This window comes from Choristoneura fumiferana, chromosome 3 (genome assembly GCF_025370935.1).
Source record: "Choristoneura fumiferana chromosome 3, NRCan_CFum_1, whole genome shotgun sequence".
NCBI lineage: Eukaryota > Metazoa > Arthropoda > Insecta > Lepidoptera > Tortricidae > Choristoneura > Choristoneura fumiferana.
The window spans coordinates 7,613,907-7,633,546 of NC_133474.1; the positions used below are offsets into that span (position 1 = coordinate 7,613,907).

At 34.6% G+C, this 19,640-nt stretch overlaps 3 protein-coding genes across 3 annotated transcripts; 1 reads left to right on the forward strand and 2 right to left on the reverse strand.

Annotated features, from left to right (window-relative positions):
* Positions 1 to 2,007: 2,007 nt before the first annotated feature.
* On the reverse strand, positions 2,008 to 10,487 carry Tmem18 (transmembrane protein 18). The gene is made up of 4 exons (XM_074085354.1): positions 10,298 to 10,487; positions 9,853 to 9,970; positions 7,317 to 7,465; positions 2,008 to 6,812 (listed from the first exon to the last, which is right to left on the reverse strand). Exons 1-4 carry the CDS (start codon positions 10,352 to 10,354, stop codon positions 6,696 to 6,698), a joined length of 441 nt encoding a protein of 146 aa, XP_073941455.1. The 5' UTR covers positions 10,355 to 10,487; the 3' UTR covers positions 2,008 to 6,695.
* Positions 10,488 to 12,193: 1,706 nt separating this feature from the next.
* Positions 12,194 to 17,640, forward strand: LOC141426450 (Golgi apparatus protein 1-like). Its single transcript, XM_074085355.1, has 7 exons — positions 12,194 to 13,208; positions 13,300 to 14,996; positions 15,074 to 15,221; positions 15,468 to 15,694; positions 15,936 to 16,119; positions 17,239 to 17,345; positions 17,426 to 17,640. The coding sequence occupies exons 1-7, from the start codon at positions 12,443 to 12,445 to the stop codon at positions 17,585 to 17,587; spliced, it is 3,291 nt and encodes a 1,096-aa protein (XP_073941456.1). The 5' UTR covers positions 12,194 to 12,442; the 3' UTR covers positions 17,588 to 17,640.
* Positions 17,640 to 19,450, reverse strand: LOC141426451 (DNA primase large subunit-like). Its single transcript, XM_074085357.1, has one exon. The coding sequence runs from the start codon at positions 19,216 to 19,218 to the stop codon at positions 17,725 to 17,727; it is 1,494 nt and encodes a 497-aa protein (XP_073941458.1). The 5' UTR covers positions 19,219 to 19,450; the 3' UTR covers positions 17,640 to 17,724.
* Positions 19,451 to 19,640: the final 190 nt, after the last annotated feature.

The following is a 19,640-nucleotide window of genomic DNA, read 5'->3' on the forward strand; positions in this document are numbered from 1 at the left end:
AATAAGATATCTAGTAACTTAAATTACAATACAACCTACATAGTTGCGAAGCATTTATTATACCTACATCTTTATTAGTTCTGATTGTAACCAGTATAAGTTAGAGCATATAATCCAGAGCCGTAACTCCGTCTTGACAAGTTTGTACGTGACATTCTGTAAAACTCTATTGCAGCATTTCCCGCATTATCAAAAAAATCTTGATAAGGGCAGACACGAGGCTCTACCGAGTTTTACATACGAACTTATCAAGGCACAGCTTTTTATGCGCCTGGTGCGAGATACTATAACCACGGTCTTTGAATGCCCTAAGCAGGCATTAGCATTTAGCACTCTTAATCCGACACTGCTTATAGGATCACTTCGTTGTCTGCCTGAAACTATCTATAGGTAAGCGCGTGAGCGTGTCTGCTTATCCTGTCTGCCACGACTGTTTAATTAAGGCCTATTTTTATTGGCAATTTCATTGTAAATGTATTTTTTAGTTACCATGGGTCTCAAAAAACCTGTAGGGTAGTAGTTACCTACCCCATTTACTGCCAAGCGACAGATTACGTACTTTATCACGATGCCGACGTTTCTGTAAACAGACACCCATCGGCGTTGACGGCATCCGAGACGATGTCGAAGTAAAAAAACAAAATGTTTGCTATCCTAAAGCCGACAACAGCTGGAAATTCTGTTCAGAATTTCATTCCTGAAATCTTCATTAGAAAATGGACGTCCGTCGGCGTCTGCGCCATTATACTCCGTTTAATTTAAGGTTTGAATTAACAGTCAAATTGTAACACACGTTTCTCGGTATTTCGAACACAAATGGACTAAAAATACATTATTCGTAGAAAAATACCTACATTCGTGTAGGTAGGTACGTTTATTAGCGGTATTTATTATGTTTTTATTATAGAAGTTAATAAAATTTAAATAGTTTCGTTGATTCATTTATGGTGGCCTAACACCATCCTTCCTGTCGTCCAATCGGCAGCGTCATGCCGTCAGCATGTACCTAATGTATACTCTAAGGGCCCATAGTAAACGTGTGCAAATTTTACCCTTAAGTTTCAAATGTTAAAATAAATGGAGTACCTATAGGGCCCACCAAGACGCCGATGGGCGTCAATGGCACTGAATGGGTTAATATAACCGTATACCTACAATCCAAATTTAGAAAAACATGTAGGTGCCAAAAATTTTTTTTGTTCGTTTCTAAATTTGTATGGAATCCTCAATGTGCAAGTTTGATGACGTTAAATTTTATCCAAATTGGATAACTTTAGTTTTGTTGCGGATACGATGTGAAAGCGATGTAGCTTCATAGGTATGCTAAAAATAAGTACTATTGTCGTAATCAATGATTTTATTGAAAAGCATACATAAAACAAATGAAGTAAAATATTTTACCCCAGTTTTATTTATTATTTTTAGCAACTAGGTATATTTTTTCATTAAGATGAATTAAGCAGATATAGTATAGGTCGATCACAAGAGGTGGCATGAATGAATTGAATGAAAGTAATGTCACTTGTACACACGAAAAGAAAAGAAAGAAAGAGAGTGCGACGAGTGGCGTTCCTTTACACAGGGGCCTCCTAATATTTTGTAAACAAGTACATAATACTTTTTATAACGCGAATATAACTTATTGAATCAACCAGTATTTAATCATTTTGTGACACAATATAAATCATTCTTTCATTCATTTCATTCGTGCAAGCTCTTGTAATTCGACCTTTTTAGAATGAACAACTCGAAATTTTAGTCTAAATTTAAAACACGACAAATCCAAAATCCAGATTTCTTAAAAACTGAAATATATTCTGTTAATTCTGTTATACAACGTGCAACAGTTATGGGTCAAGATGGGTGCCGTTAATGTACGGGAAATGTGCACGACCAGATAATTCGTGATCTGTAGGCAGGTATAGCATAAATTACACAAGGGCTGGAATTATCTGGTCGTGTATTTTTTTTGTACATTGCCGATCGACAATTACAGAACAGCGTACATTTATCACGCTTTGGTGACGCAAGTTTCTGAATATATTCTAATGGAGTTTCAACAGTAGGCAAATCATCAATCACTAGCGCTTATTCGAACGACAAGAAATTTAGTTTACTCGTACGTTACATTTAAAACCACTAAGTCTGGCTTCAAAATTAGGCACTACATAGTTATTTATTAGTCTAGTTATAGTCCTTGCTGGTTTGCGTCTCTACAGCCATATTCAGACGAAGATAATGACGTGCTGGGGAAATAAAACGCCTTAATAATGACCCATGACCCACAACCCGAACTATAGATAGTGCCACGAGAGTTGAAGACTTGAAGTGAATGATTACACATACAGCTATATGAAGAATTGATTGCATAAAAGGAAAATGAATGAAATGAAGGAGTGAATGTCAAAATCCCGCTGTCATTACATGACATGTGCTTGTGTACGTGACCTCACCTCTGGTGGCTCTACCTATACCTACTGCGTTTTTCTTTCAGGATATTTTAAGCGTAAAACTTGCACACGTTCTTTTAGTACAGGGGCTTCTAACCGGGCTACATTTTCACTGTAATGAGGGTTTTCACAGACGCGAAATATCGCTAGATGGCGTTAATATCGTGAGGTCCGTTTGACGTTTGCTTGCAATGAGGGCTATCGCGTATGAAATTCACCGCTAGAGGCGCTAGTGTAGCGTGAGGTCTCCCGAAATGTCAAATCTCATAGTTTTTGGGTGAGCTACGCGGGTTTATTTATAATTAGAGTAATTTTGTGAATATTTTGCAATATCTTAAATTAATTATGGCAAATATGCGTTCCGGGGCAATGAATGTTTTGAGACAGTTTTGTCTTTCGAAAACCTTTGTCCTCCCTTTTTTCGAACAAAACGGGGACTATGCAACACTGTGGCATGCTCGATATTTTTATGGTACGGTTTTAAGTTGTATTAAATATGATTTTAATCTAAACTTTGTTTTCACGCCCGTAATAACAGACTTTGAAAGCCACATTTAAAACCTCACGCAAGAGTGGCGCCATCTAGAAAAACAAAAAGCGATAGCCATCATTGGCTCATTTAGTTTTTTAACCAATCACGAGCAAACGTCAAACGGACCTCTCGATACTAACGCCATCTAGCGATATTTCGCCTCTGTGAAAACCCTCATTTATGGCCATTATTTGCCTCTTGCTCTTGCTTACAGTACAGTGTCCTAGAAGGGCGGCAGAGTTGCCGGCCACAAATTGTAGGCAATTATGGCCCGTTTTGAAGCCCCTTAAAACTATAACGTAAAACTGGTAAGTACATATTTTATTCTTATTCATTTATGAGGTTTTAAATGAAATAGTTACGTAATAATACGTGTCTTCCTTTGGTTTAAAAAAGGGTACAAGTTTGACAGTTAAATTAAAACTCTCCTGCGAAAAACTGAACACTTGTTCGTCCAGAGTGTGACTAAATAAAAACTCCATCAAGATTAATGCGAACCGAATTTTCATAAAAACGTAAAAAATACTTATAAATAAAAGCGATGTCCAATTATAATTAGGCAAATTTAAATAATTATTACAGTCAAGGTTCGTGTTTTTTATACATAATAATTGATCTTTTATATGTATTTTGTGACAGTTCCTTTTAAAGAGTCCGTCCAGTCGATTTCAGTCACGGCGACCGCTTCGATTATCCATAAATTAAATAGGTAGTAAATAGTTAAATATAGCGGGACCAATGTCAACATTATCAAACGCACCAATAATATCACCGACCTTCACAGTTTTTTTTAAGATAAGAAGCTAAACATTATATACATATTTATATTGTGATTCTGATTTTACACAAACAAGTTTTGCAAAAGTCGATGATTTTTTTTACAACAAATTCGGTCTTCCGAATCATATATATATATATATATATATATATATATATATATATATATATATATATTCAGGTCACAAGACCACCTTATTTGATTAGGCCAACGATAATATATTATAAATCAAACACATCTCAGTCTTCATATTTACCCATTACTTGCTAAATCTTAGTTAGTGAAGTTAAAATATTAGCATACACACATTAACCAACGTGGGCACAAGTGTTAACTTTCTGAAGAGGTAGGGTTAAAGATCAAAACTATCCTTTCAGCCAATCCAACAAGCAATGGGTGGAACTATCTCAATCGGCATAAACTAACGTGCAATTTCTTCCTATTAAACTAATAAATATAATATCTGTAAAGTTACTAAAAAAGGTAAAAATAATAAAAAACAAGTCTCTTACGCAATATCCCCAAAAAGTTTCAGATCATTATTGTGGTATATATGGATGGTAACTTGCATGTCAGTTTATATCTTTTCCCTTTCATTATTATTAACATTATTGATGTATCTGTATTTATGTCATGCATTAATACTAATCCTTATTATTAGTATCATATGGACGTAATTAATAATTGAATATTAAGGCAAAAATGGGCTGTAGATGTGATAAACAGAATAATGATCAATTATTTACACAATCAAAGCATATATATCTAAGATAAATAATTACTTTAACTGACATTAAGCAAACATAACTTTCGGATATAATATAAGTTATTTTCGTTGACATAAGAGATAAACGAAATTCAAGCAAGAATTACGATTAGACATAATGAAAATATAGAAGTGATTTATAAAGAAGACGCCCCTTATTGTCAACTATTTAGGCACGCAGTCATATTGTTCGGATCTACGATAATTTCTTTCATACATGGTTTCGTTAAAATTTCAGAAGTATTTTTCTTAATAGTCACACAGCCTGTCGTTATTTACCGTATAATAATAATAAGATTGAGGCACTCCTCCGTGCCACAAAAACGCGCCGACATTTTAAGATGAAATAAATAAAATCATTATGCTTTGAATTCAGGTAACAAGACTGGCAAAAAAGGTCTTAATTATCATTAATGTGTTTCTAGCGAATATTTCCAATTATAAATTAAAATAAAAGCTTTGCAATTCACTAGAAATATTATCACAAATTTATAAATCAATAGTCATTGTGAATGTTTCACTGTTTAAAAATCAATTATATGAGATATTATTTCAACATCAATTAGTTTATTAAAAATAATAGTTATTTTTGAACACAGTTAATGAACTTTTCAAATTTGAAATGACAATAATGAAACCGCGTCAGGTTCCGCTTAAAATAAAGTCTGTCCGTGAGCACAAATTAACTTGTTAGTGCAAAACAATCAATTTGGACACAAATACATACTTAAACATTCACAACAACAAATAAAAATAAACTACCCTAGCGACTTCACAGTGTACCTAAACTTATATTATTTATTATTAAACTTGCTCTATATTAAAAAAAACCCTCACATAAAATTCTGCAAAGTATATAACATAAATACATGGCAACTATATCGGTTTACGAACTACAATAGGCAAAATAAGGAAAATATTAAGTACAAAGAAAATGCAATTGCAAAAAAAATGCAAGTTTGGAATACAAATTTTTAGGTTTCTTATTGAAAATGAGTGAAATAAAGTATCTACGTTTAATCAAATGAAGTGCAATTAAAGTGATATCTTAATTAAGGTCCGCATTTGATAAAAATTGACACCTGATTTTGCCACAGCAGATGTAGATGTTTTAAAAATGTTTTATAATTTCATATCTTGTACCAAACCATACTAACTAAAAGCAGTCACATGAAACACAAATTCCTAATCATGTGCAATATTTATTCTTAATGAAAATCTGAATACTTACCAGAAATTCCGTGATATAATTTTTACTTTTAGACTTCTAGTATTGTAATGGCTTTTTTTCTATCAATTTTAAATTTTCTAACGATTTTAATTGTGATTTTAGAAAAAAGAGGAAAAAGGTTATTCCCAAATTTGCCAAGGGTCTGCTTATCTTTTAAATTTTCAATTAATCTACCACCAAAAATGAATGCACTTCTTTTAATGTGTCTCTACTGAGTCTATTTTTCAGAAAAGTTGTACGGGTATCAGACAAATAAATAAAAAAACCTAAAATACATGGCAACATTTTGTACAACAAAAAACCCTTTCATTTCACATTGCTTAGACGAAAACTAAGCAATTTGGGTATATATGACAAAAATAAGATCAAAATTCAGGAGGTAATCTTGTAATACTTAATACAGTGAAGCATCGTCCTAATAGAAAGCGAATGCGCGATCATCGGGCGCAGACGCCATGCTCGCATCGCTTAGTTCGCGCATCGCTTTCTATTAGGACGATGCCTGAGGGGTAATTGTTGATAGCAGATTAAAGTTGCTACATTATATTTATTCTATCATAAAGAGGGACTATTTGTTACAGTACATCATTTCAGTATTGATTGGCATAGGTGGTCGCCACAAATTAATATGCTGACATTTTGTTCCCACGCCGACGCCGAAATGAAACTGTTTTTTTTGTGGCTGTTACGCTTGAAAAACATTTAAGTGGCCTATCTGCATACAATTTAATCTAGGATCATTTTCCAGTGGCATAAACATGACCAGACCATTGTAATTTAATTTTCTTCCAACCCATTAAATTCTCAAGTTTATTAAAAAGAAACAAGATCTTACCATTGCAATTTTTCAGCAGCTGCATAACTGCTACTTACAATATTACAGGATAGGTAAAATTCATTCGTCAATTTCTTTCATAACTGTTTTTTTGTTTGTTAACTTAATCTGCCTTGATGTGTTGCTGTTGCTCTCTTAAGTTGAGTTCTTTCAAACGTTGTCGCAGCTGTGCTTTCTTTATGTTAGTCATTATTTGAGTTGATTGGTACAGCCATGATCCCTGAAATTGATAAATGAACATATATGAAACAAAAGACTACCTACTTCACTTCTTGGTATTTAATAATGAGAGTAACCAAATTGCAGTGATTTAACAGCGTTTATTGATAATGAAATCAATAGTTTGTAATACGAACTACATTAGATATATTTGCGTGTGCGTGCGTGGGTATGAGTGAATGAGTGTGTTAGTGTGCGTGTGTGTTCGCAATAATTTAAGGCTATTTAACAATTGTATAGGTACATATATTGTTTCAATTTACGGATCACCAAGTCATAATGATTTTCTTTTTTCCAATAGGTAGTTAAATATAAGGAAGTAAGCCATATATTAAAGGAAAGATGCAAGTCATGGTAAAGTTTTCTGCAATGAGGTGTCTGAATCTATGCAAGTTGGTATTGTAATGTGTGTTCTCAATGTAACACTTAAAGCTCAAATTGAAGTATCAATTTTTGAGGCCTTAGGCAAGTTAAGAGATATAACACATATTCTACTACTACTTACCACCATAATCATACAATTCAGTAATATGGGAATGGAAAACACCACTGATATAAACAGGCCTTTGCTATCAAAATATTGTTGCCGAGAGAACAGGGCCCAGTTCTTGGCCGCAACCTCGTTTATACTCTCTGAGAAGTAGACCAAGAGTACTGGAACAAAGATTAATATGATGTATTATGTGAAATAAAATTTAAGAATGTGACAATATGGCGTGATTTTAAGTTAAGATGACAATAGACAGATTTTGCAGTCCTACCACCTGCAAAATCTGTCAATTAAACAACACAATGCACAAGGGTGCAAGGTCCACCTGGATTGCCACCACCTTTTTTTTTTTTTGCTTGCTAATCCTGCCGTACAGCAACAGTGCTTGCATTGTTGTGTTTTGGCATGGAGAGTAAGACTTAAGTTAAGACTGACACTTGAGGTATCCCATCTTAGGCCTCTAGGTTGGCAACGCATCTGCAATCCCCCTGGTGCTGCAGGTGTCTATGGGCAGTGGTGATCTCTTACCATCAGGAGACCCACTTGCTTGTTTGCCATCCAGTTGAATAAAAAAAAAGATAAAATTTGGCACACAGTTGCATAAACATTGATTAAAATTATTAACATAAGCATAACCAACATGTCATTGACATTCAAACAGTAATAGAAGACACACATGGAAGAATTCCCTGTAGTAAACTTGCTGTCAATTTTGTCCCAAGTATTTTTACAGTGCTATTTCCTTACTGATTTCAAGAAAGATTTTTCTTTTTGTATAGATAGACTGTAAACAAAACATTTATGATTATGCCACTCTTTGACAGACAATCATGACCTGATGGTTTGACAGTTTGTGGCCTTGTTTGTTATGCCTTTTGTGATTTTCCTGTGTTAAAAATACTTACTAACACATTTAACAGAACATAAAAAATATGTAATATGAATCTTTACTAGGTATCTATACATAGGTAGAGATTGTGAGTGCCTATAGTCAAGCATGAAATTCCTTTACCACCCGAAGGTTCTGTGTTAGTTGTATAGCTTAAAACAACAAAGACTATTTGCACCTACAGATGTACTCGTAGGAACTGTAATCAAAAATTGCAAAGCACTTACTTGGTCGACTATACCTACCTACCCACAATTGGAGTATCCCTTGCCTTTAACTATGTATTGTTAAGTGTGTGTAAGTTTGTGTGTGTCATTTATGTTCATTGCATTCAAATGATGTCTTAACATTAATAAATTTAAAATTTAAACTCATCAAAGTTATAAATAACACAGGTTAATTATTCATATATTCAGGGTATTATTCACCCAGGGCCTGTTATACATCTGGAAATATGCAGTTTTACACTCAACCTTGTAGTGTAATAATGACTTATGTCACCATGTAGTAAGCAGATCTTTACATACAACATATTCATAGTCACCACATCAAATTTAAAGTTCCTATATAAACATCAGTGATTACACCATAATACTTCCTGAAATGACACTTACTAGGTACTGACCAGAAACTTGTTCAATAAGGTTTGTCCCAATAACATGAAAACATATTTTTTTGGATCAAAAATCATACTAGCTTGCTGGTATAGTCTTAATAGTAAATAGCACAACTTTAAAATATTTGTATTTCACAACTGGAATGTAACTCCGCTTCGGTTTAATGTAGTATATTCAAACTCTTACTCAATGTATTCATCATTTCACTCAAATAACTGCAGAAAATGTAGGTAAATATAAACAAACAGCTTTTGGGTTGGGACAAGATTATCTACACAAATTTTGTGATAATGAACCAGTTATATTTTTGTATGGTTGTATTATGATTAATATTCACTACATCAGGGGTTGCCAACCGGTCTATTGCGACTATTAGTCCAGTTGATCATGGCAAGACAAAAATACAAATACTGAACTATGCTGTTTCATATAAGATTTCAAGAAGTTAATTGGTAGATTGCACAGAGTTTCATCAGTAAACAGTAAATCATGGGTCTAATCAAGTTGGCCACCCCTGCTCTACATAATTATAATGGTGGTGATCTCTTACCATCAGGAGACCCACTTGCTTGTTTGCCATCCAGTTGAATAAAAAAAAAACTAGCCCGCAACAGTGTCCCACTGCTGGGCAAAGGCCTCTCCTCTTGACTTCCACATCTCTATCCAGAGCTACCCTATGTACATGTGTATTATATTTTAAGCATTTGGAGATATATAAACAGCAATACAACGAGTAGGTAGGTATGGCATAATGTAATTTAACTTCTTCAAGATTTACTAGCAGAATATATTTAAAGATGATGTCAGAGCTCAATGAAACAATTACAATGAGGCTTTAAGCTTTCCTCAACCAGTTTCTGACTTTTAAACATGGTGAACTTAAAGACAAAATTACCTATTTAAAATGTTTTACATCTAAACTTACTATTAGCTTAGTACAGAAAATATTTTTTTTCTCTTGCTTGTATATGTATCCTCTTCTCAAAAAAAACACTGTCACTATTGCATTTAGTTTTGTTCAAAATACAAGTTAAAATATACTCACATAATGTGATAAAGAGCATTACTTGAAAGTTTCCACAGTTTCTTGTTGAAAAGCAAGTGAATGTTACTATCACATGAAAGGACAACAGAGCTATAAGCCAGGGATCGCGCCACTCAATCTGAAACCAATTATTTATTAAGGATTCATGAATATATCTATCCTAGTTTTTCGACCGATACATACAATAAATACAGGATAGTTAATATATTTAATTACCTACTTATTAATTACACTGATATTCGGGACAGTTGGTTATGACCTATAACACTGGGTGCAAATCGGTGCAATAGCCCGAAGAAAGCATTTAATGCATTGTAATTACATATAAATCAATATTAGCTGTTATAATAGGCCGGATTTCTTGCCAAACTCAAATCCTTTTTGCTTCAAAGCTTCAACCAGCTGAATTATTCCCGATATGTGTAACACTTGAAATTATACTTACACTACGGATATATGAAATAAAATCGGATATTTCGTTCACTTCGATAAAACCTTCCATTACTCTTGCAAAAGGATAAACTTGAAACTAAACTAAATTCTAGTCTCATGAATTGCTCATGAACCAATTTTAGTCAAACAACAAAATAAAATGAATGAAATGAATGGCAGTAAAATATCAGTGACATTTGAAATCACAGATAACAAACATATTACTATTATCTACCTACAAAAACATTATCTGGTTCTGCGAGGTGACACTATTTACCGGTCGTACAATACCGACATGGAAATACCAAAATGATATTTCGTGTACACCCCCTTAGAAACTCTTGTCAGTTTGACATCCGTAAAATGATATAAGCGTCGGCAGTATTGCCAATTTAGCGACTTCGTCGCTAGAACTAGCGACTTTTGCTTAAGTCTTAGCGAGCAAAAAAAAGTTGACAAAAATGGTTTAGCGACTTATTTAAATTTAAACAGTTGTAGGACCAATAATGGACACACATTTTTTGTCAACTCGACGACGGCGAGAATTATACAGCGCCAAGAGATCTATATAGAAAGCGATATAGTCGCTTGCGCACCAAATCCAAACTTTATTTTATTAAAGCTCTATTCATTTATGCTCTAGCTTCTGCAGAAACTATTCAAATCAATTTCAGTGAATTCGGAAATTTTCTAATTTGTTGTTTTTTTTTTCCTATTCCAACCTTTCAGACCAGCAGCCTCTTGTGTCTCTCCCAGACAAAGTCCTGAGTCCGCGTTTTAGCGACTTTCTAGCGACTTTTGATTTTGAGTTTAGCGAGTCGAGTTTCTAGGAGTTGGCCACACTGAGCGTCGGTGGGACGGTACAAGTATTAGCAATAAATTTTCGGTTCTGGCACTTCGCCGGCCGCTATCGCGGCACGCTCGCTCGGCTCGCGCGCTGAGGGTCGCAGTTCTACCTAAGACTCCTCCTCGCTTCGCTCGTCGTCGTACCTAAAACCAGTGCTATCTTAGTAGAATATGTAGAAGCATCGAATTAAGGAACTAATCTATTTATTAGGTGACAGATCTATTATTTTAGGTACAAATATATTATTGCTGGCTGTCTTATTTTTAGAGGACAGCATTCCTATACATTACTTTGGAGGACAGATCTTATATTCAGGGTAAGTATAAAAAAGTGATCCATCTATTAGAATCCATCTATTCTAGATTTTAGATACAGTTTTGATTAATATGATGACTAATGTTTCTTAGGGATTAGGGTATCGCAGTTCAGTGACAAATCTTAAGTGACAGAAAATATAGGTTCCCTTTTATTTGCAGACAGTACATGAAATATCAAGGCGTGCATTTTAATTCCTACATTCTGAGACTTACATTAACCGCACCCCTCCCATGTGTCAAGTCGATACGTAGTATCTCTCAAGGTGCGGCCATATTATGCTAGTAGTCGCTCGACGCTCGTTTCCAGCGATAAATATGCAGGGCTACTACGAAAATCGAAACTCGAAGTTCGTATCGTACCGTCCCTCTCGCTCTCGTATTAAATAGTATAAACTCGAAGTTCGTATCACGTCATCGCGCCAACGCTTAAATTATTTAATACGAGAATGAGAGGGAAGACGACTGCTTGCAGGAATAATCTTGGTCTTCCAAGCTGATTTTTCGCGTGGCAATGGTACTTATAAATAAAATAAATTAGAATGAATTAATAAATTTGCCGAAATTGAAGAGATTTTTTGTTCTAGCGATAAAGCTCAACATTTTCAGTTTTATCCTTTGAGTATTTATCTAGAATTCTAGATAATTATACTCAAAGGTTTTATTACTATATGTCACGTGACTAGATTTGAAGCGGGAAACGAGCGTCGAGCGACTGTATGTGGCCGCGCCGCGCCTGCGACTTGAACTTCACTCACTGTAGATAAATAAAACTGTGGTGTGACAAGAGCTCTCAGTTGTGTTTGTGTGTTATTAAATGTATTTTCAGTTTTGAGTGCTTTGATCAAATAAAATATCTCATATTTTAATGAATTTTGTCCAAACAACAATTTCTGGATCCTTCATGATGCCTAACTTTAAGTAAGAGTAGTAACTGTTAAAATTATGACGCATTAATTGTGTTGATCTGTCTTTTTACAATTTAGCCGGTATCGAAATGGTTACAAATGGAGTTTTATTGAAGCTGATGTGTCTGTTAGCGGCATACTTGATAAGCAACATAAAATGTGCTCAATTGCCTGGTGACCTAAAACGTCCGAAGGGAAGATACACTTTGGATTTGTCTGGCTGTGGATTGTTTGAGCAACAATGTTCGCAGTTCGATGACGATCTCGCGCTTCTTTCTTGTGCTTTAACCACAGCGCGTAGTAATAAAACGCAAGTATTGTCTGCCTGTCAGCACAAAGTCTGGTCTCATCAGGCGGAGCTTATAGATAATTCGTATATAAGTAATAAACTTAAACAACCATGTCAAGACGAACAGCTGATACTAGATTGTTTGACACCACCAGAAGTTGCAATAGATTGTGTGCTCAAAAAGAAGGTAGGCGTGAAGAACAGAAGCTGCTGGAGGATGATAAACAAAATTGAGTTGTTGATCTTCAATGATTGGCAGATTATTTATAACTTTTTAAAAGCCTGTTCCGATGATATCCAAGCTAACACTTGTGGCAGAATCCCACCTGACTTCAGAAGCCTTTCACAGAGTCAAACATTGAAATGCCTAGAGACTAAGGAACAGGCTCTCAAACCAGAATGCAATGCAGAAATTACTGCTCTGAAGGAAATGAAATATACCACACTTCAAATGGATAAATTAGTGTTTGTGGCTTGTAACTTGGATCTCAAAAATTTCTGTCCAGATGAAGTGCCAGGATCATGGCTTATGTACAAATGTCTTGTAAGGCACAAATATGATAATGGTAACAGTTTTCTATTGAAACTATAACTTTTCCATCACTTTAATTTTTCCTTTAATTTGCTGATGCTAATTACAAACTTTCAAATTTTCAGCTATGACAAAAAGGTGTCAGGATCAACTTTTCTTTGATCAAAGAAACATGGTTATGAATTACAGAGCAAGTAAAGGCCTTGTCAGGTCTTGTAAAGAAGATATCAGGAAATATCATTGCCGAAAAGGTGTTGTGGATGAAAAAGATGTAAGACTGGCACAAATATTATTATGCTTAGAAAATGTATCACGAAATGATTCTACCAAACTTTCTCATGAATGTACAGCAGAAATGACTGATCACCGAAAAATGCTCATGGATGACTATAGGTTATCTCCAGAATTAATGCATGATTGTGCCAATGACATAACAACACTATGCAGAGGAATTGAAACAGGGGGCAGAACACTGCACTGTTTAATGGATCATGCCAGGCCAAGAAAGCGAAAAGAAAAGAGAATTAGTATTGCTTGTCGAAAGTCTTTGGAAGTTTTAGTGCAAGAGGCTGACCCAGGTGAAGATTGGAGAGTTGACCCCATTTTGCGTAAAGCTTGTAAACCTGTGGTGGACAGTGCTTGTGGAGAAGTTGTTGGTGGTAATGGCAGAGTGATGTCATGTCTCATGGAGAAACTTGGCACAGCAGTTATGAGCAGCGACTGTGAAGCAGCATTAATGCAAATTCAATATTTCATATCAAGGGATTTTAAACTTGATCCACAATTATATAAGGCATGTAAATATGATGCTGTTACACAGTGTAAAACTAAGCTTCATTGGGCTGATGAAAACCAGCAAAAATCAGAGAAAGATCCTTCAGTTTTACCTTGTCTTTATAATTTTGCTTATGATTCAGAATTAAGAGGTAGATTAAAACCGGCATGTGAACAACAAGTAAGGAGAGTAATGAGACAGCGAGCTATCAGTGTTGATCTGCTTCCAGAAATAGAAGATTATTGCATTGATGACTTAACAAACCTATGTATTGGAAATACTGGTAAAGGTGAAGAAATACAATGCTTACAAGATAGAATTAAAGAATTGGCCCCTAAATGTAAAGAGGCTGTCACTAATTTCACTGAAACCCAAAGTGGTCATATAGAGCTTAATGCTGTGGTTAGTAATTACTGCAGAATTCCTACTAAAAAGTTGTGCTCTTTTGAGCTAAACAGCAAGAAAGATGAAGATGATGTACTGGAATGTTTAATAAGTCACAAAAATGACCCAGAAATAAAAAGCAATATTAAATGTAAAGCTGCTATTGACCATGAACAATTAATATCTCTTAGAAATTACCGATTTACAAGAAAATTTAAAAATGCTTGCAAATCCTATGTGGTTAAGTTTTGTCCAAAAGCACAAACTAAAATTCAGGTTGTGACTTGTCTTAGTGAAATTGTCAGGAATGACACTATTAATCGGAAAAAGCACACAATATTTAAAGAATGCCGTCAACAATTAAGGAGCCAACTATTCCAGCAAAAAGAAAGTATAGATTTGGACCCAGAACTGAAGGAAGCATGCAAAAGAGATTTGCAAGAATACTGTCCTAATATGCTACATGCGGAATCAGCAGCATTAGAATGTCTGCAAACAGCTAAAGGACAACTGACAGATAGTTGCCGTAAAGCAATATTTGTTGTACGTAAACAGGAATTTACCGATAATGGCATTGATTACCATTTGATAAATACTTGTAACAACATGATAGATTTGTACTGTCACAATACAGAACCTGCTAAGATTTTAGAGTGTTTAAAGGTACAGTGCTTTTGGTTATTTTATTCAATAAATGGTAATGGTTTTGATTTCTATTAATGAGATGTTTCACTTTTCAGGTTCATCATGATAAACCGGATTTTCCTGAAAGTTGTAAAGTAGTTATTGTGAACAGGATGATTGAACAAAATACAGATTACCGATTTAATATAAATTTGCAAAATGCATGTGATTTAGATATAAAAAAATACTGTTCTGCTATCATTGGTAAGTCAAACATTTTTTTTCTTAAAGCGGAAACAAAGAAAAGTAATAAGTTGCTATACATTGCAAGGCTATAAGGGGCTTCAATGAGTTTGAATGCAACTTGTAGATTTTTCTTAGGTCTAACTGGGCTTTAGAGATTACTTTTAAGAAGCATTTTGCGTGTATATGGATTGAAACCTTCTGTACAACTCAATTGACTGGTTATTTTTAAGTTGGTTACTGAATATTATAAATTACTTTTTACAGCTATAGAACCAAAAGATGTTGAGCTCCAAGGCAAAGTTTTATATTGTCTAAAGGAGAAATTTCGTCAATCTAAATTGACTGCTACCTGTGAAAATGAACTTGCTAACATACTTAAAGAGCAAGCATTGAACTATCGGCTGGACCCTTTGCTGAGCAAGCTGTGCAGTGCTGAGATACAAACTATATGTTCTGTGCCAAATAATTCAATTACTAAATCAGATGGACAGGTAATAAATATTATAAGTACATTTTTGTTATAGGTAAAATAAAAACCTTATGTCCTTCTTTTGAATAGGTATTGTCCACTTACATATTTTTTTATTTGACTGGATGGCAAAAGAGCAAGTGGGTCTCCTGATGGTAAGAGATTACCACTGCTCATAGACACCTGCAACACCAGGGGGATATTATGTTTTATTATGAATATTTAAATACCATCTGTGTGTCTTATTATCTCATTGTGTTCAGGTTGAAGAATGCCTCAAAAACGCATTATTGAATCACAAAATCGTGTCACCGGCATGTTCTCAAGAAGTGGCTCAAATAATTGAAGAAACAGAGGTAGATATTGACGCTGATCCATTGCTAGAGCGGGCTTGCGCATTCGACTTATTAAGATATTGTAAAGATTTGGAGCATGGTGCTGGAAGACGTAAGTAAATGATAAATTAATATCAGAAATTTCATGTCTTGCATGATATGACTGTGATTATCCTCCCTTGTTGAACAATCACCTGTAGGTGCCCTAAAACTATTAATTTATCTATGTTCACGTCGCACACCCATAGGCGAGTGACATATTATATGCTTAATGTGAATTTAGATTTCAATTATATCAATGCGAATTAGTTTGTCGCTATCCCATGGGAACTATGCAGTTTTTGGGGGTAAAAACTATCATATGCCCTTCTTTGGAACTCAAACTATCTGTATACCGAATTTCATCCAAATCGGTTCAGTGGTTAAGACATGATGAAGTAACAATCAAACAGACTTACAAACTTTCGCATTTATAATATTAGTAGGATCTGCAATTGGTACCTTAAATTTGCTATTTAATTAAACTATTTAATTTCACTGAGTAATATAAATTGCTACTGCTATTTTGTTTTTTGTCATTTGAATAAGGTACTGAACTGTATCTTGTTCTCAAAATCAGGCAACAGTGGGTGTTGTAATGTAGTAGGATAGCAAAATTTGTTTATTTATAATTTTTTACCAAAAAAGTACAAGAAACAGTATTTTTGTTCAATCCATTCATGCCAGCTCTTGTGAATGACCTGTAACTGGTTAGAGATGTAACTGCATGTTGACCGATTTTGCCATATCTTTTTTTATATTACACTAGCCGTTACCCGCGACTCCGTCCGCGCAGAATTAGTTTGTCGCTATCCCATGGGAACTATGCAGTTTTCGGGGATAAAAACTATCATATGTCCTTCTTCGGAACTCAAAATATCTATACCGAATTTCATCCAAATCGGTTCAGTGGTTCAGACGGGATGAAGTAACAATCAAACAGACTTACAAACTTTCGCATTTATAATATTAGTAGGATCTGCAATTGGTACCTTAAATTTGCCATTATCTAAAACAAAATAAAACTATTTAATTTCACTGAGTAATATAAATTGCTACTGCTATTTTGTTTTTGTCATTTGAATAAGGTACTGAACTGTACTTTGTTCTCAAAATCAGGCAACAGTGGGTGTTGTAATGTAGTAGGATATCATTTTGCATGTTTTTTGTATAATTTAATGATTTTTTACAGGTCTTAAATGTTTGAAAATAATACTCAATGATAGCAACAGGAAATTAGAAGAAGAATGTAACAAAGAACTCTCTAATAGATTGGAGATGTACAAACATGTTGATGCTGTGAGTATAATCCATCAAATATTTCATATCATAAATGAGGTATCCATTATGCAATAGACTTATGTTGATGTTTGTTTCAGGGAAAGATAGAAAACTTTGGTGACATGTTCCATGAATTATCATCATCTCCATCTAAAAAATACTTCCTAGTCATAGGCATTTCTGTAGTAGGTCTCATTTTTATATTTGGTTTATATTGCGGTCGTTTGACCAGAAGGGCTATGTATGTCAAAAAGAAATAGATTTAAGTAGGGATAATATAATATTATGAACAAAATAAAATAAATACTTTAATAGTGTTTAACAAAATGGTTTTTATTTCTCCTTAATTATTTCAAGTGTTGTTAATTAAAACAGTGGATGGGGTGCTAAATCATTTTCATTCTTTCCATTCAGATATTTCATCAAAGTCCATATCTTCTATATCATTTCCTTGCTCTTTTTTAATGGCTCTCACTTCATTCTTTACTTGTACTTTAGTGTCACCCTTCTTTTCTCCTTGTAGCTTTTGACTTTCTTCAAAGTATTGGTTAGGATGGTTTATACCTAAACCAAGATCCACATTATGGACTGCATCAAAGTACTTGCTGCAGGCAATCTGAAAATGACCCTTTTTAGTCATTTCTACAACACTCTGAATAGATTGAGAGTCCAATCCATATCCTTGTAGTCTGTTCTTCAAATTACTAACATCACAGTGTCTGAAAGGACACCCATGGCAATCACCTTGACCAACTGTGTTGCTGATTATTCTCATGCAGCTAAAAGGAGAATAGTTCCTCTTGCTGCCTTCTTTACCATAGTTATATCTGACATTATAAGCATACTGCTTCTCAAATTTGTCCAGATCCATAATTTTGGTGAACTCATCTCTCCAAAATCTGAGAGAATCTTCCAATGTTACTCCAATGCCTTTGAGGAACAGACCATACTGTAATCTTCCTCCATGCTTGAGGTGGTGAGCTGCCCGGAGCTGCTCGTGAAGCTGTCTCATGCAGAGAGGGAATGATTTTACAGACAGAGAGTCTAAGCTTTCAATAGGGACAACAGATTTGGTATCACTATAGTCAGTGCCAGTGTATGTTTGGTGCAAGCCTTTCAGCAAGCTGACCAGGCGCTCATCTTGTTCTATTTCAGAGAGATGCTGGGCAGCAATGGCCAAGCTATGCTTTAAGTGTTTTTTATATTGAGCAGACAAAACTGAAATAAAATCTTTGTGTGGAATATAAGCATAACCACCTTTTAGATATGCTTTTCTTGCTCTGACTAAGTCTAACACTTCAAAGAATTTGACTTTGTAGTACTTTAAAGTATCAATGTTTTGATGTGGAGTTGATTCCCTTAAATAAGTGATGATGCTATTTTTTTCTTCATCAGAAATATTGGTGTAGGATAGATTGTTCAATTTGAAAAATTTATCAACTGTGTCACCTCTCATGATGATGAATCTCATTTTGAACAGCTCAGATTCCCTGGCGATGTACCATCGTCGTAACTCTTCAGTTCTGCAGTATGCAAGTCTTAGGATGAAATGAGCGATATGATCTTTGCGTCTAGCTTGTAGATCAGCCTCGGTGGAACCACAAGCAGTTCTTTCACACAGTCTTACATAATATTTAAGGCCTAGGGTTTTAAGATCATTTAACACGTACTCCGTCCACTCCTCTGAATACATTCTAAGTCCTTTAAGAGTAGTGGCATTAGTTAAACTTCTCAAAAGATTAAGTCTCTCCAAAGCAAGCGTTTCAAATTCTTGTAACGAGACCTTTTCAATCGGGGGCACTTTATACATCTGGAGATCGTGGGGGTACGTTTCCACGAGACTACCGGTAACTGGAGCCTTTACAGACTTTCTTTTTATTTGTAGATCCATGCTGTTTTTAGTTTATCGTGAATCAGTATTATACTTCACTCATATCACAATACTCTTACAATATTCTTATTATAATTCGCTTCAGGATAAACTCAACGTCTTTTAGAATGAATTACAGTCGGTCGGTTTGTTAGTTGAGTTGGTATAAATAACAATTGGTTGACTTCGGAATATAATGTGGCGGTGGTGTTTTCGCGCTATTTTTGACAGTCTTGCATTTGACCACTGACAGTGACAGAACGAGTGATGCTAGTAGGAAAATACTGCAACGTACATTATCTTTTAATCTTTTAAGTATTTATTTTACTATTCATTACTATTATTATTAATTAAAAGGCAGCTGCGTTCATTCAAATGATTATGAATGTATACTTAAAATATTATAAAAGCGAAATTGAGTACAATTATTTCCTTGTTACGTT